Source organism: Saccoglossus kowalevskii, chromosome 10 (assembly GCF_978046115.1).
Source record: "Saccoglossus kowalevskii chromosome 10, keSacKowa6.1, whole genome shotgun sequence".
NCBI lineage: Eukaryota > Metazoa > Hemichordata > Enteropneusta > Harrimaniidae > Saccoglossus > Saccoglossus kowalevskii.
Window position 1 is genome coordinate 19265778 of NC_140650.1, and position 19131 is coordinate 19284908.

The 19131-nt window shown below is 34.5% G+C and overlaps 1 protein-coding gene across 1 annotated transcript in view; it reads right to left on the minus strand.

Annotated features, from left to right (window-relative positions):
- Positions 1-215: 215 nt before the first annotated feature.
- The window catches only part of LOC146737926 (C-type mannose receptor 2-like), a 28544-nt gene continuing 9628 nt past the window's right edge, over positions 216-19131 (minus strand). Inside the window, exons 2-9 of the mRNA XM_085504613.1 lie at positions 7839-7902; positions 7212-7408; positions 6130-6211; positions 4991-5089; positions 1479-1656; positions 1189-1305; positions 788-900; positions 216-280 (exon numbers count right to left, since the gene is read on the minus strand). Coding sequence (XP_085360739.1) covers positions 216-280; positions 788-900; positions 1189-1305; positions 1479-1656; positions 4991-5089; positions 6130-6211; positions 7212-7408; positions 7839-7902 — 915 coding nt within the window. The remainder of the gene's footprint in view (positions 281-787; positions 901-1188; positions 1306-1478; positions 1657-4990; positions 5090-6129; positions 6212-7211; positions 7409-7838; positions 7903-19131) is intronic.

A 19131-nucleotide genomic window follows, 5' to 3' on the forward strand; every position in this document is an offset into this window, starting at 1 on the left:
CCACGGCGACGTCAGAATAAAACAACATCACATTAATCTGGTTTTAGTATTCAATACACGATAACTATCAACTGTCACGTGGCCGTGAGATGCTGGAGGATGTTAACCTAATACCACACGGTATTTAAGTTCTTTCGCCAAACATTCTGAATGTTTCAGACGTGAAACCATGGGAACGCATCAAACCTCCATCATATATATGTGTGTGTAATTAATCACTGTCGTCCATATCGGAATTCCCAGTCGACCATTTTGTCATGGTTGCGATATATTTCATTGCCTAAAGAAAAATTGTTTAATTTTGTCAAAACATCGTTTATAACAAAAATGACAACCGAGAAATAAATAAAGATATTTATACATAAAACATATTTTTCTGCTTTTATCTGTCGAATTTTAATGTCATGTTGCTGTAATTTGTATTGACGTATTTTAATTGTGTATGTAGTATTTTGCACGACTGGAAAAGATCACATCAGATTTACGTGATGTCTCATTTCAGTGAAATATTACCTTACTGGCGGTCGTGGCTTGTGTCACAATGAGGCACATTTCATTAGTAAACACACATTTCATTTCTATCAATATTTTCGTAGTTCACGCATGCAATGGGTATCAATCAACATAGATAACAATGAACTATTGACACATTTTTTTATCACAGACTTCAAATTGTACGTACTCTATACCTTTTGGTGAATAAACATGTAGTCCTAAAATAATTAAGTGACACGTTGCAATTTAATTATAATTCAATTAGTAATTCATAAACACATAAACAACTCACCGACGCCAGTGAAATGAGCTGACCTTTCACAGACGAAATAATAGTTGTTCTGACATAATTTGTCATCCCATTGCCCGCCTTTACTAACGAATGCAGCCACACAGTCTTCTCCGCTGTTTGATAAATTGATAGTGTTCATTTCGCTTATTTAAATTAGATGATGACTATGCATGAAACTATGTTGTGAAATGTTGCATTAGTTGACCAAATGCAACAATCTTGAAAACATTAATTATGTATTTACTGTGCCAATATTATGTATCCAGTGATTTAGCTTCGCTCATTCAAATTAGCTGATGAATATGTACGAAAACAAAAAATATTCTCTCTGTTGACAATTTTTAATTAACGGAAAAATGTATTTTTCTTCATTTTAAGTATTGATGCCGTGCATTACTTACAATGAGCCGTCATTTGGTGCTCCGACGTACCACTTCGAGAATGAAACAAGATCTCCGTTGGTGTATTCAAACTGATCTTCTACGTTCTGGTCATGAACACCAATCCACACATCATATCTATCAAATAATTATTATTTAATTAAAAAAAATGATTTCTTTACCTAAAATATTGAGTTGGACAGAACAAATGTTGTTGGCTTTATTATTATATGCAATTGATAAAATATAAGACACCCAAACGTTTTCATATCAATATATTTTGGCATATTATAACAATGTCCTATATTTACCCCATTTTGACAAAAGTGTTTGTTACAAAGTTATGCAATGATTGGTCAGTGACAGCCACCAGGTCAGAGCCCCCGTCTTCAGCTCGACAAATATTCTGCGCGTCGAACCAACTGACAGCCGTTGTGAATAATTTAAAGCAGTTGGTATCAGTGTGTCGTGTCCACCCGACTGGACAATCTGCAATGAGCAATTGAAATTAGTCATGTTAAAATATATTATTATACATCTGTCACCGTAACGCCATGAGTTACAGCGTGCCGTGATTTTGCGGTATAGCACTGGGTATTTGCATCTTAACATGTTAGGAAACGTGAATTACAAATATGGAAAGATTACGCACGTATGCGTCCTCTAATAATGAGACAGTATTGCCTGGCAGCTTATGGCGCAACGTCAGAAAATTACTTAGCATATACCTCTTGTTTCAGTCTGCCCATTCTATATTGTCATCAAATATCCACCAAATGACGGCAATTATTGAAGAATTTCATTGTCGTTGAGTTCCGAATAATGATTGCTTCCACTATATGTTATCATTACATACAAAGTTGTCTTTATTATTATTAACTTTTATTTCAGGAAAAGCCCGTTACAAAAAATAAAATAAAAGAATAAATGAAAAAAACCTACACTTATTTAAGAACATAAAACCTCTTACGTCACATAGGTGATTTAAAATATACATCAATATCAAAAAAAAAAAACTCTTTGAAACAGAGTTAGTGCTCTGCATGAGATTTTGGGAAACACAAACACCCGTCTTGCGTAACTTAACTTGATAGTCTTCAACATATAATGTTTCAAAAGATTAACTAGTAGCAGGGTTAAAAGAGCGAGGATACGTTACATAACATTTAAAAAGGCACTAATATTAGCCACTTAAATTCGATGTAATTATGTTCTAAGATAACTAATCATATATAACTGAAATAAAAATTCGAGTAGTAGGTATCTTTGATGTCAACGAACTTGTATGAAAACAAAAAAAGTATATTAGTGGCATATTTATTTATTTATTTTTTATTTATTTATACACACAGAGCACATTTATTCAGCATTATAATTGTATTTTCTTAATATAACCTTATTTTGTTTTTTAAAGAGAATGCAACAGTCAATGCGTAGTAATGACCACCCTCTACGATAAGGTTTCCTGCGTTCTTTTGAAAGTCCCCGAATTCAGGAAAATCCCAATTTCGACAGTTTTACACCATTCCTGACGGGAGGCTATTCCCCAAATTATACTTGCCGCAGTGTTTCCATAGTGACGATAGATCATAATAACATGTCTAATGTGTACCGATGTCTTAAGTAATTTAAATATCAATACAGAATGTACGGTTTGTTTTTAGGGAAAACAGAACCCAATTTTAAAGTCAAAATCAAATAAGTATGTTCATCTTCTTATTTATTGTATATTTAATAAATAACATGCAAATGAAAATCACAAATTTCAGAAAGATATACATTTTATTCTACATAACTAACACATGTAAATTATTTTTAAATTTCAAACCAGAATTATATTTTGTCTACTTTTAATTTTCTGTCACCGGTCAGTCCTATTGATTGATTCTCACAAACACAGTTTAATTAATTGTCTCCAGGGGCAAACTCTTGTATGTGGTTCGATATTTATATACGTTTAGATATGATATTATAAAATAGAATAGCGATGTAGGATTAGAAATCTTATCAGAAAAATCCAATCGCACCGAACGCGAGTTAATATGACAACATCCATGATTTATATTGGAAATACTTCAGGGCTGATATATATCTTTATGAAATCTACAAATCACTCATTCGAGCGAACCAAACAACGTACATAATATTGTATGTTAATTTCACAGCACGTTGTAGCACCAGGTACTACCTAACGAAATAAATATACCCAAATATGTTCATTATCGCCAGTAAAACTTCACATCCATTCTTACTACAATATACGCGGTCGCACTTGTTTGTACGTGCTGCCCATACGTGTGCGTGCGCGTGCGCAATGACTGATTGGAAAGAACCGGTCGCTCGCATTCGAAGATAAAATAATGGCGTTGATTGCTGCTGTTATTTAATATGTGTTCCCGTTAATAGAACAACTTATGGGCAATAGTATCGATGTAAGTCACAAGGTTGTGTACATCAAACGATCGACATTTTTGTATCACACATTCGTATGTTGGCTGGCAAAAATATGCGACCGCCTCTAAAACCATTTTTTCCTAAACTACCGATCATTGTTAACGGAAATTGAGACATTGTGACATTAAATGAGACAAATATATAAAACATAATTTTCTAAAAATATAAAACTAAATACTTCAATGATATGTACATAATGGTTTATTTAGTGTGTGTGTAACTAATCATTAAATTTTTAAGAAGATTAGTTGTTTAAATATTATGGTAAATTTTACTTTTGTTTGTTGAGTGTGGAAATTATAGTTTATTTTGTAAAAAAACACACACTTTCTTAGGAAACTGATCGGCGTTTTTTGATGTCTTTCCACCGACAACCTATTAATGATTGTTTGTTCTCGGAAATTGTTATTTGTATTCAATTTCAGATGAGAAATTCAATTCATTTGACTAAATATATTGACAAAGGCACTCTATCTGAGCATCACGCATTGTTAAAATGATAATAATTTCAATCATGTATCATAGAAAACAGATTGTCTCCACGTTTAGTTTCTGAAGAAAATTGGTAAACCATTTTTTACATTTGAATATTAATTAATTATTAATAATTTGCATGATGATTTTTATTTAAACTTGCCATTAATATATGTGCAGAACTCGTGTTTTCATTAGCTGAATAATGAATAAAAAAAAGTTAAAAAGGTTATTAAAAATCGTCTAAAAATAGTTTGAGTTATCTGGTAATGGCGAAAAAGTCTACACAAATTATGTTTACATGGTAACTGAATCTCGCGCTCTCCGAAAACATAATATATTGATCATTCCGTCAAAGGCAGCCCCTATGAACAATTATAGAAATTGTTCCTCAACGCCAGACAGACAAACAAACCAATATCGGCACAAGCATACACATTGTTGGCGGGGGTGAGTGATAAAAGTCTCAGCCAAACCGACTTGTATCGAAATGATGAACGTGGCAAGTAACTGTCGGAATTATTATACGATGCAATAAGCGAGACGCTAGATATTATACAGATAGGTTAGCAATATTATAGTAGTGGTTTTATTCATTACGTCGTTTTTGTTTTACGTTTCCCTATCTTTGAAATATTTTGTTATAAAAAAAACCCGGAGGCCTACTTGACGCCCGCTGTGTCGGCTCATATCAGTTTTGCCGTTATAAATCATTTAATGGTAATCCCAGAAATAAACACAATTTGAAAAAAAATACTACTGTAACAATATACAAATATATTAAAAGAAAACGGCGGCAGTTGTCGTGCAGCGCGTTATCGAATTTCGCATTCGTCGCATTGAACCCATCGCGATGTGCGCCAACCTTTACTTAATGGAACAATTAATTGCTTACCTGGTCTTTTGCAGATCAAACTGAACACACCAGAACACAATTTTGTGGACCAGGTACCATTCATGGACGGGTTCAAGGCTACGCAGTCCAAATTCGCATCTACTTAACAACAACACAAAATACGTGATGCGTTAAACATGCAATCTATACGGGATGTATATGAAGACATAATTTGAACGCACACAATTTTCGTCACCGATTCCGTATTTTTGTTGTTGTCAAATTTGAATGATTACAATCACAAAGTTATGACCACTTGGATATATAAATAAGTGTAGCATTTTCACAAAAGAAAACCTGTTTATTTACCGGAACCAGAAAAAGTTAACGTTACACCGCGGTATTTTATTAACTAATTTGTGATTGGAAACAAATAGGGTTTAATGTAGCAGCTAAGTAAAACTCACAATTAATTGATCTTTAATTACAATCAGTGTATGTTACCAAAGTTATGCATACATAATGCAGACGCTGCACTAAATTTGCGACAGCGAATCTCAGTGTAACATAAGTTAAATAACTGTTTGCGCTTCCACGAGACATACACTCAGCAATCAAAGTATATTTACCGAATTCGGGTAAAGAGTATTTACCGAAAGCTGCAGTTTCTTATATTAATAAAAAACACATTTGAACACAGGATGTACATTTCCAGACGCTCTTTGTTTTTTTGTCGCATGTACAGCTGTACACAGTTCATCGACCTTTCGTGAGTGCACACCATGTTGATTCGCAAGAACTGGATTCCTATCGTTTTCTCGATGACGTAATTCAGCGTTATATAATACGATAACAATCAATTCAAATATCACATGCATCCATTGACTTAATCGATAATATATATATGTTTTAACAAGCTAAACTCGCAGACTACCCTACTTGTAATACGAGCTTGGGTAGATTAAAATGGGGGACCCCAAATATTGTCCTTGTGACATGTATGATGATGCGTATTTTAATACTTACACTTATTTTAATAATTACACGAATCGTTCAACAATTGTGCTTTATCATTAGCAATACAATATCTGACGCACTTTACAATACACATTCATATCTCATACAAATGTTTCTCAATTCTGCCATACAGCCGCATAATATTTGCATTATATTTGACAAAGTTACGTAAGTTTACTCACTGATTCCATCGGGTTGACCTGTTTGCCAGTTAGTGTAGGACACCGTGGACCCGTCATTCCATACAAAGTTGTTTTCAGTAACCTATGGACAGTCATGCAACGTATATAACGTATTACTGATAGAAAGGTAACTAAAACATCATTTACCAATTTAAAAAAAATGTACTCATGTTGAATTTACCACGAGAGAGTTTCTTGTCACCCACACAATATTTATACAAGAGTGTGTATACCTTTGGGATGCTAATGTTATTGTATACGTACTGTACTGCCGGAAGTTTGAATGTTCGTATATAAACAAACAAGAAGAAATTGTCTCAGTAAAGTTTGTTATAATCTGCAACGAGTGTTCTTTGCAGATAAAGTTGTTTTCCTTCGATAAAAACAGGAACCAACATACGATACACAATGTTATTATTATTGAACCATACATCCTTTTTAGGGTATATGCATGAACGAATAATTTAGCTTATAAATAAATAACTTTTAACCTTGAATAAATTAAAATAGTCGATCATCCAATCACAGTGATGCATTCACAGGTCTGATACATTTCAAACGGGTGCGATGTTCCTTATTGAAATGCCTGGTATACATTCATATGTATTTATATCTGTATTTATTCTATAAATATAAACTTTGCCATACAATTAGCTAGTATGTCAACATTTTTCTATTCGGAAATTGATCAATTATAAGGTATTTCCCCCAGAAAATGTAGCGAAATTTAATACATACGTTTTAACACGCTATCTACTGTGCGATAAAGATATGGCAAATTGGGAAAATCTGGATGTTTGATAATTTGTTTACAGTTTACGGAATAGAATCAATATGGATATCAAAAACACTAAAATAAACAAGTTAGGGATGAAATAGGCATCTCTACCACAGTTAATTTTCGATATTTGATTGCCAGTCTCAAATGCACCTTTACTGGCAATACTAATGACAACATACACACTAACAACTAATCGTTTTATCTGTAGTCCAATACATTGCTGTGTAATATACTGCTGATGTTAACGAGAAATATATGGTTTTATTACAAGGTCATTATATCATTAAACACATATAGTTACCTTATCGTTAAGGGCAAGCCAGACTTTGTCGCTTCCCGCCAGCCCACTTACAAACGAATTCTCCGCAGCCGAGTGAATGCTGGAGAGTTTAGCAACGTCGTTATAGCACAGGGTTCCCGCGTTGGTCCAATCAGCTGTACTAATTAACTTTTTGTAGCAGAAATAGTTGAAATAAGTCCATCCAGGGTCACAGTTATCTGTAAGGTGGATAACACAACAATTACTGTCATAAACAAATACAACGTTTTTTATAGGAGCATTAATTCAAAAAGTAGATGAGATTCGTCATTTTGTATCAAAGTTCGTTGACACTTCAGGAATACAGTGCATCATTAAAATAATGTTAATTTAAAAAAAAATGTATTTACATATCAGGCATTTCTTTTCATAATGATGGATAAGTTAACATGCAAAATGTACACTGATTGAAAACGAACATAATCTGTTTTCTGTATTTTACAATCGTTTTCCATGGCAGGGAATTACCTGAAAATTGCGTTCAGTGACAGCGAGTAACCATATAAAGTGTAATATAAGCTAAATATTGATACCAAAAAGTATTTAAACAAAATTTTAACACTAGTTTTAGTGTGTTTTCATAGTTTTCAATAGGGATCATACACTTACTTGTTTCAGCATCGATATTTCCAATAAAAGCCAACAACAAGAACAACAACCCCAAGTACAATATCTGCAAAAAAATATCACGAACATTGTAATACAATTTATTGAGATGATAAAACATTATAACCCAAAACAAAATAACACGAAAACATAAAATCTTCTTCCTTCGCTATACGACCAGGTATTCAAACGTGTAGAATGTATGATACGTTGAAGTGAAAGTGAATTTTATATTTTTAGGTAAATTTGTCTTATACGTAAATGGCCGTGAAGTGTTAGAGAATAGACCATATTCCGTTCACTGCGAGAATCACGCGTTATGCGTGAAATCGAACGTAAAAACAGGACAAACAAAGGTCATAGCGTCGTAGTCACGTCAAACATCGCGTGGGATTCGACAAACGCGAAAGTATTTCGGGGACATTTCCATGCTTAATAATGTGCTGTTCACATTTGATGATAGGCAATTTCGATTAAGTAAGGGTATTCGGAAGCAATATTCCTCTGTCGAAGATCGGCCGGTCAATGTAAGCTACGAAATAAAGAAATTCTAGTTCAAAATCAAATCGTTCGATTTTTGCGGCAGACGTTCGACGCACGTCTTTCATGCATCTCGCGAGATCTCGCAATTGTACGGAAAATCACCTATTGCAAAACTTGTTTTTGCTGCGCGCCTCTTAGGACTCTTACCAGAACTCGGTCCCAAAACTGTCCAGCGATTAACGACAACGGCGGAGTAGGATTACTATAACTATCAGTAAGTGAATAAAACAAGAATAACTAATTGCTACCGATCAAAGCATTCTTTAGGAATTCAGTGTTATAGTCAATGGGAGCGTTTACTGTAATTTTAATTGCATTTGCAGATGTATAAAAGATAGCTCGTTAGTATTGATTGGTTGATTTAGGTAATCTAGTTGACAGAGAGCCATTCATGAGTACATTGATCATAATATTCATTAAAACAAAAACAAATACAGTAGAAAGTGTGAATATTAAAACTAGTTAAAACATGTGTTTTTTGTATTACACGACAAAAAAACATTCGATGTATTGACACTTGGTTTATTACATAAAAATATATTATATAATTTAAGCGTCTTAAAATTGGCAGGTGAAATTAAAATAAATTACCCGGGAGAAATGCTATACTGCCCATTCAAGAGTTTGTATAGAGAATAAACTTGTTTTCTTCTCATTAGAGTAGGTAAATAACACAATTTGCATAGAGTGTAGTACTCAACAGACGTGGTAAGTGGTGTTTTTTTTAAAAAGCGCTTCTTCTGTACCACTGGATGTTATCAATATGCGCCGCTCTCCACCATTGGTATATCGAGGCAGTAATCCCGGCGGAGCTTAGTATTGTCATTACTAAAACACGGTAGATTCCGGGACTTTCCACAATTTTATGAGAGTTTACAATTAATGCGAAATGTCCGCTTGCGTGAAAAAATACACACAATCCGTACATTTTTTGATTACCCCGGAACAACTAGCAATTCGAGGGCAACAAATGTTGGGGGGTTTTCGATGGCGTATAATTATCGCACACACATAACTTTTAGGTTATTTGTGCATAATAGTCTCGTTAACGATTCGAAATCAAAGTGAGAATATATATTTTTTCTATTTTTCTTTAATTTGACCCAAATATTATGACAGTCGTAATGCCAATGATTCAGCCAAGCGTACCTTTCACATTAGCGACATTGATGGAGTTGTTAAAACCATACCACCGTATGTAATTTCAAGGTTCAATTGTTTCCTCGTAAACAGGAATTAACCAAATACACAGCTTACATGCACAAGCGTAGTTATAACATTGATTGATTGCAAAACGTTGTTTTTTTTTGTGCGCATCTAAATTCGACATACATCGAAGTTACTCGACCAAGTATCAACATTTTTTCTGATTAATGGTTGGAGTGCAAAGGTGTGTAGCGTTGATTTGAGATGAAGTGGGAGACTGAGGGGGGGGGGGTGCAATTGGGTCTGATCAATATCGACATGTTGTGGCCTTCGCATGAATCAGTCACAAATGCCAATTGCAAGAACCCCAATCTCGTGAGACGCACGGATACGCAGACTAAACACATTATTAGTTCGACCTGTCACGTGTTTTACCGAAGTGCAATTAGTAGTGGAAGCCATTTCAAATACGTAAGTATCAGATATTGCGTTGAGAAATACTGGGCCAGAGGTCATACAGTGTCATTGATTTCAATTTAACAAATCATATTTCAATTTCAGACGAGCATATTACTAATTAATATATGTTAGAATGTTATATCAGTTAAGATACCAGTAATGTGATTGGCGCTGCTTATTTTACAATACTGTATATATTTATGTTAATTGCAAAATTGAGCAACAACAAAATCCACCACTTAACTTTATAGGTGATTTGAATTAGTTTCCATGGAGACAAACGAATTTGTACGCATTCAGGTATTATTCAACGCTAATCCAAAAGCTAAATCGGCGGTATCACGAAAATATTGCCAAAACAACCTCTTCAGTTATATTTTTCAGCTGCATATTTCGTTAGGTGCGTGTCCCCTCGGAATGTAAAATATATAAATACGTTCTTGCCAGATCCATTAGCGCATTCTTCATGGTCAGATGTTAATGAAACGCCTCACTGCCTACCTGGTCTATGAAGGGGAAACCGTCATAAATGGTTACTTTATTTAATACGGAATTACTAATTACAAATTGTAATTTATCTGTTTCACTGAGAAATTATAACGTCATAAACATGTCCCAGATAAAATAATGTTTCCAACGTGGTCGATAGACTGAGTTCAATTTCATCTCAGACAACGTTCGCTAGAGGGCAAATGGACATAGTAAAATTATACTCCTTCACCCGCATTTTTACAAGTAGTGTTTTGAATTTTTATATTATTCATATTATTTATTCATTATTTTGTGACACTTTTTAGTGTGTGGATACTTTCAGAAAAAAAATATCCACGAGAGCTATAATCAAAACACTTGATTGTTTGTAGATTTGAAACTTTGAATTTGTAGATTAAAAATCACGTGATGTCAGAGTATTTACGTTTATATAATCACAAACGCAAGAGAAAAATATGTATTGTAGTTTATCACTGGACACGTGAACACCGCTGGGATAAAGTGATGTCTAGAGAGCCTTTCGTAGATTTCTTATTAACTCTGTACGTCACATACTAGTAACTAAGTACTAGACTAGACTAGACCAGGTTAGACTGGAATACACTAGCAACTAGACTTTGTGCATTTCCCCCATGATATATACCATCGTAGGAGATTTTAAGTGAACCGCCATTTGTTTCAAAAGTTGGTATTTTTTGAAAAGTATATTACGTTGTCGCGTTTCACATTGTAGATCTTATATCTTGAAAATGTTTTCATTAAGCAAGTGTTTGACTGGTTATACAATTTAATGTCACGAACAAAACTCTCCTAAACCGATCACTGGTAAATATGATTTGCCGAAGGATGGATTCCTGTGGTAATTTAATAATTACCTACAAAAAATGTCTGGAATTTACACATAAAGAATTATTTTGGGACACATTTCAAAAAGAATTTACCTCAAGGGAAAGGGAATATCCCAGGCAGCCTTATGCAAAATGCGTCAATTGACTGTTGGTTGAGGAGTACAAATTACGTAACGTGTCGGGTCAAAAATATAACCCCCAATTAGCGCAAAACAAGCACCAATGATTGCTTGGTTTAATGTCTTAGTAGGTAATCTCACGAGATATTTCACTCGAAAGTCCGTAGTGTTGAAATATTTGTTTTTGAAAGAATTAAATCATTTATTACATAGATCGTAGGTCATATGGTAATAAGTAAAAGGTATGAGGTCAATGTGCTGTGACCTCGTTATGCAAATAAGTGTCATCAGTAAAACATTCACTAAACATTCATAGAGATTAATTTATGTGTACGATTTGCCCTGGGAATAAACCATCTGATACCAATGACCTTTCCCAGGTAAAAAAACAACCTTCAATTGATGTACATTTCTGCAAACTACATATCTTATACAGATTATAAACGAGCACATAATGCGGGACCAGGCTTAAACAACCTTGTCTAACCCTGTGATAGTCGAAACTGTTAATTACATCAACATGTATTAGTGAAATATCCATTATATTTGGTCAATATTCCCATCTACAAAACATCGAGAAGCTACGTTTACAAAAAAAAAGTAATATGTCTCCAGGCTGTCGATTCCAGTTTTGTCCGTAATAGTGCGTCCGTAAATTAGAAACCACGACTTTTAATGATTTTCGGTAAGGTTATTTATCGGCAGCCTCAAGTGTTTTTCTACACCATAAATCACTATGATAAGAGCTATGTATTGATTTTGACACGATTTATAACTCTCATTCATGTATGTATGCTTTGACGTAGGGTGCACTTATTCTACTCAATCCAGAGGCAATTTGTGGGCTCCATCTCTATTGTGAAGTTTAATAGATTACCAATTATTTTCTTGGAATTTGAAACGTGCAACAATTTTCAGAGAAATAAATGCCTGCATTAAGCATAATTTTCTATCTTCTGTTTAAAAAGAAATAAATATATAAACGTTTTCTATTGTGTATTGATACGACCAGTTCAAAGCTATGATTGGCAAATTCCTGTGTCACACTGTAATAATAACACATTATAATACGCAGTGTGGAGTACGCAGAGGAAATTATTATTTTGACAATGAATATGAATTTTGAATATCATAGACAAGATCGCCCACCCAAGATAGATCACCACAACATTTTATTAATTGAAAAAAAAGAATAACCATCGATTACCTCGTGTGATTTTACGGCATTATCGATGATTGGTTTCCCGGATTGTCAGAACCCTTGGAATTATTAAAAGTCAAAATGAATTCAAAATCGGCCGCCAAGTGGACATTTCAGATGCACGTACTTGAAATCAGTAATATGACTCACAGCAATGTATGTTGACTAAACAACCATCGTGACAACACCATATTGCAATAAATACACAAATGTCTAAGTTATTAGTTGATCGGTCACTGCGTTATTGCGTAGAATTAATTAAAACCAAATTCAATGTAGCTCTATATGCAAGGTCTGTAGTGACTACAGTGTGTGGTGAACACAGCGAAAAGACTTACATATACGAATATTTAGTTTCTTAATACTTAAATTAAAGCTGAAAAAATCGAATGCCAAATAGGGTGATCTAACAGTGTACACATTCGTTTATTTTAGAACACAAACAGTAAACATCATTTTACGTTTTTACTTTGAAATTGAATAAAATAACAAGACTCTTATAGAATAAGAACTTGGCGGTTACAGAAAATGACAAATCGAGTTAGGACACGCTGTAAATGTCAATGAAGATAATAAAAGGGTTTCGTAAATCAGACATTTTATTACTAATCGGTTTGTGGCATTTATAGCAGTTTTTCTATAATGAGATGATTTTACTTCGGTGTTTGACTTTACATAATAATTTAATTGATACACTGAAAGTAGCGCGGTTTATTTCAAATACACAAAATATCAATACTGGCTTTCATTTGTATATTTACTTTACATTTTGCACATAAAAATGTCAATGAATATGTAAACATACACTGCAAAGTAATCTCGCTTTCACCCTATCATTATCATCTTCCACTCCATTCATACAAGGGTTGTGACGTTCATTCCGATTTCCAGCTGTTCAACTAAGACAATCATGCCACGAAACTGTGCAAAATGGAAATAATAGCATGACTAAACGATATCAACATCTATATTCAAAGGAAATTTATAAATACTTGAACACCAAACAATCATTTAACATCAGCCTTAACCACCGTCTTAATGTGAAGACAAATCCCTTCCACAATAGTTTGAACATTTTTTTTTTAATAGTTGCCTTTGTATTGGAAGTCCTATATAGTTTAGTGAACGAGTTGGAAAATGTGTACAACTTAGGTATGAGTGTGAAATATCAAGGAATAGGCAAATAATAATTGTAAATTTAAAATAATCTCACACATATTTAAATGTGCAAGGTAATATGCAATTCAATACACTGATCTTGGTAATATATTCCCAGCGAGTTTGGTCGAAATCTCATACAAACTTTCCTTTTAAAAAAAAGTGTCACGACCACATCGTTATAACAACAGACACAGTTTAAATAAAACTCCCAATTAAGATAAATGAACACACCTAAATTACAACACAAAACACGGGATTCTATCTTGCGATCAGGGCACCCGACTGATCAAGCACCCCGTCAGACGCACTCTGCATTATTCCACAAGTTTTCAAATTAAGAACGTGTCTTCATTAGTATGTGTTCAATATATGACTGCTGGCTACATGACTTTCGTTATCAATAATATATTGGTAAATATAAGAATAAAGTTAGTACGCACACTTTTCAAATCCATTTTTCTATTCCAACACGAGGCTGACCTGGTTGTCAATTCGACGTAGTGGTGCGTGTCTCGCTGCCGCTTCGGTTTTAGATGCCAACATCAGCACATTAATGACCAGAGATTCTGTTCCGACTACGATCAGTTAAACACGACAGTGAATCTCCAGTGAGTTTCCTGGTCGCCTAGTCGCTACTGCTACTCAATGAGTTCAGATTGGCACTTCATAGATTTTTTTTCCAAGCGCTCTTTTATTTTACATCATCCGTTACCATGGTAATTTATAACTACACACTCATACTGATAACATTTGAAAGCCCAATTTAAAAACAGATTTGCTCTACTTTCCATTGCTATATTTCTTGCAAATGCAATACATGCATCGCCGCACTTTACTCGAGTCAAGGAGGCATTGCGAGAAGTAGAGATTATTCACTCACTCACGTGATTTTAGACAGTCGGTTTGTCAAGTCAGCTTAAAGTGAATAATGTTACCGTGGCAAACAATATAGCATACTATCTAGCGATAAACCCTCGCAATTTACGTTTTCTGTTTGCTTTCATTGTAAAAACATCATTACAATCAAGCGTTAAGTGTTATGCGTGCTAAAAATGTATTTGAAATGTCCATTATGATATATTTGACAAATATATATTGCATCATGCAATTGGATAATAATCTTATCTTTGAGACTACAATTTGTATTGCTATTTCGCAAAGCTTTTGGAAGAAGTATTATCTGTTTGTCTTAAATCAACGTGGTGTCATATAAGTCATGTCATGTCATTCACGAATAAAGTCGCGTTTTATTTCTATGGCATGTTAAGTTAACGCTACCCGTCTATTATTTTACTATATGCACTTAAGAACATATTATTTTGCACGAGGATAGTTTGAATCCAACCTGAATGCAGGACATTTATTGCTCGGATGTAATCCTATTCACGATGGAATGATACAACTTGTTATTCTCTGATTAGAAATGTTGAGCGCTGTGCACATGTAATTCCCCTCTTGTATAGTAACATGTAAGCGGTGGTTGTATTATTTGTAAGTATTAGCTACGATTGTAATTATAAAAACTTTTATTTTTCATCTTAGTAAATCGATAAACATGACATAGCCCATGACGACTTTTTTTCTGCACCGCATTTAATCACCGGGACCTGCCGAATTGTTCTAATATTAATTCCTTTCTTATTTTTATCCTTCATTTCAAACTAAACGTTTGCATAATGTGTTCAATAGGAGACCAGTTCCTGGCAGTGAGTATGACATTGGGCTGTTTTGAACTTTGAGAATGGATATTTGTAATTGCTGCTTGGTACATGTGATAAATAAGGACGGCTTATGATTCACTTATTTATTAAACTTGTGCAGTAATTTTCATTTGTTTTTGAGACGATGGCAAGGAACATTTTTGGGTAACGAATATGTTATCCTGTTTACCTTATATATTCGTTTCGCAGTTCCATTAGGCTAAACAGTTATCGTAATTTGTGAGCGCGTATTCAAGACACCGAAGAAAATCCTGGTCCATTTGCTCATGGGCGCTGAATACCGCGAGTTCACCACATTGGGATTACGAGGAATATTGATTTTTGAATCAATCAACTTGTTTTCAGTTTCGGAGATAAATTGGTAACATAATTAACTAATAGAGGTCTGGATCCAAATCGCGATGGGAGAGACGAAGGCCTGAAAGTTGGCACATATTAAATATTGCCGATATACATTTTTTACAATAATATTAAAAGTTCCAATTCACCCCGGTCAACAAAATTAGCTTCAAGTCAGAGTAAATAAATACAGAATAGGTTTACAGCATTTAATTGTACGTATTTGTTTCATATGCCAACAATTCGAGAAAGCAATATAAACAAAATTCAGTCAACTAAGTAACAGTCTTTTTGAAATGTATTTGTTCATGTGTGATAAATACATTTCAAATGATGACTAAATGTTATTTATCTTATTTTTATAGCAGAAATAAAAATAACCTGTTTTTATATATCAACGCACACTGAGGCCGCCTGTGGCTGGGAGAATACGAATGACGTCACAAATATACGAGGCCTACTTTCACACACTCTTATATAGATGACATTTGAAACTATCAGAAAATTTTGTATTAATATGATTCCTAATAATAATTCACAAAATATTGTACCACAAACATATTGCAATATGGGCGCAAAAAGTTAATTCTGCTTGCTTGCATCTGATTACCGGGATTTGTATTACGCAGTATTATACATCTGTCACCGTTACAGCGTGCCGTAATTGTGTGGTATTTTATGGGGTATTTTCATCCTACGAGGAAATGTGAAATCCAAATATGGAATGACTACGCGCGTAAGCGTCCTTTAATAATAAAAACAAACATGAAGTTCGCTGATTCTGCTCTAAACTTTTGGGATTTTGGCATTCCCATGATGTATCCTTGAAAGGAAAAAATGTAAAATAATAAGGTTCTAACGAGGATACCTCAAAGTATGAACTCAGACAGTTCGCCATCGCATCGACCTCCGCTGCGCCTCCGTAGATACTTCCGATGTACTGTCTTCGTGCATACTTTGAGGTATCTTAGTAATAACCTCATAGTATGGCGATGCTATCGTAACAAAAACAAAACAAAAAACAATTCCCCTAATATTTATTAATTTCACAATTCAACAATTGATTAGGATTTATATTTAGCGATTGAAAGCAACTATAACGGGAATATATACGTGATCAATATTCAACATCTGCAACATCATTTGACTAACATAAAAAAATCGAATTGACATGTAGTAGCGTTATCAATTTAAAGGGTGGTGGTCGTCGCGCTGCGCATGTGCGATATTTGTGTTGATAAATATTGATTTTCCCACAAACCAATGCACTCTTCTAATGGAAATCACACATAGGAGTTTTGACCGGGCACAATGTGCACTAATTACCGCCGATGACTTCTTCGATACCTTCCAATCACCTAAAAAATAATTAAAGCTTCAAGTTGGTGAAGTTTGTACTCTTTGATCTGCGCAACAGCCCAACTCGCCATCTTTGTTTATATGAGACCCATATATATCGCGCATGCGTGGCGCAACGACCACCGCCCTTCAAACTGAGCGGCCAATCAACACACACGTAAGAGTAGCACATTGGATCTGCGATTATTCGACATTGCATTTCTCGTTGTTTTCATAACAAAGATGGTCATCAAATGTTTGTAAAAAAAAAAACGATTTTTAGTGATTTCTTCTCGACTCTTCTTCTGAATAAATTTTATCCAATTCCAAATCATTGAAGAGTGCCCGATTCTTCAATTTCCCGTGCTAGTGTCGTAAATTTCATCGTATTGATAGTGGTGATCTGTTGGAGATATTTCTCCCTTCGTTACCACAGTAACTGTCCTGAGTCGAGGAAGTGCATATGACGTGTAACTGGACACATGATGTTCAAATGTCGCCATAAACGCTTTCAACCCATCGTTTCAAATTACCGCGATCTGCGATATATGTACAGTACCCTTGAAAAGAAATTTCCGAAGGAAATGTGAGCTAATATCACCCAATGTTTTGTGACTGATTGCCGCCATAACCTGCTTATGGCATTATCTCCGAGGCTATATTCTTTCATTGTGTTCGACGAGATGAATTCATAATTTCGACATACACAGTTTTCACGAATCAGAGAGCATGCGTGGATGTCTGGGAAACGAAGAGATCCCTAATTTATAAAACCATACTGCCGGGACTTTGGTGCTTAACGATAATTGCCAACATCTGCTGAGGATTTCTGTTCTCACGATGATCGTTGTTGGTGTTAGCAACCCAATGATACAACTCCGGGTTAATCATTCGGAATACGTCGATCGCAAGACTCCCTGGATGGGCCGCTCAGATAAAAGAAAATATATGTGATTAGGGGGTAGGTATTTTGGTCGGAGACGTAGCGCGATTTGTTTATTCAGAAGTAAATTCTGAAACCAATAATCGCGTCTACGGATAACATTGATAGTCTTTATTTTGGGTGTTTTCTATAAAAATTAAAAAAACAAAAACATGAAAAAACAAAATGTATTTCATTAAATTGATTAAAAGTATAAAATAAAAAACAACAACATTTTTTTAATTTACGTTTAAAGGAATGAAATGGAGGTGAGGAGAATCCCGGCGTCATTGTTCTGATTTATGTAGCTTTGCTTGCAGTATTTATGCATGCAAGCTCATCAAATCGTCATAAGATTGGAACTAGGAGAAACGCAATCATGAAGGGAACTCCCACAGTAGTAAAACTAAATGTATACATTTAATAATATGCTGTATTGTAATTCAATTATTCTCTGATACAGATTAGATATTGTTTATGATACTTATGATAACATTCCAAGGGATCGTCGTAATAGTCTGTGCTTTTGTTACGTCATTTAATCATTCATTCCTCTTGCTAAAATACATTTAAATGTCAAAAAAGGTCGTACCTTTATTGGATCAATAGTTATTATGTACGCTGGCAAATAGATTGAAAGTTGTAGGTGTGAATTTACGACTATTTGTGCTTTAGCTCGATTTGGGTCAAGCCATTAGATGAGGAATTATTGCATCTTGCAACTAGTGTGTCATTATGGAAACGCTGTAAAGCGTGTCACGGTCGTCAATATTTGCTACTGCTGTCCTGAAATAGTGTCAACCGACACTTACGACAATTTTCACTCAATTAAAAAGTATTTATTCGTATAAATTATGTAGATAACGGACATCATATGCAAATTTAAATTCCGGTGTGTATATTTCGTAATGCGAGTATAGGTAGTGAAATTCCACGCTCCAGATTTTTTTTTTGTTGGCAACCAACCTTAGATACGTGATGTTGCCACGCGATGCAACAGGGAAACC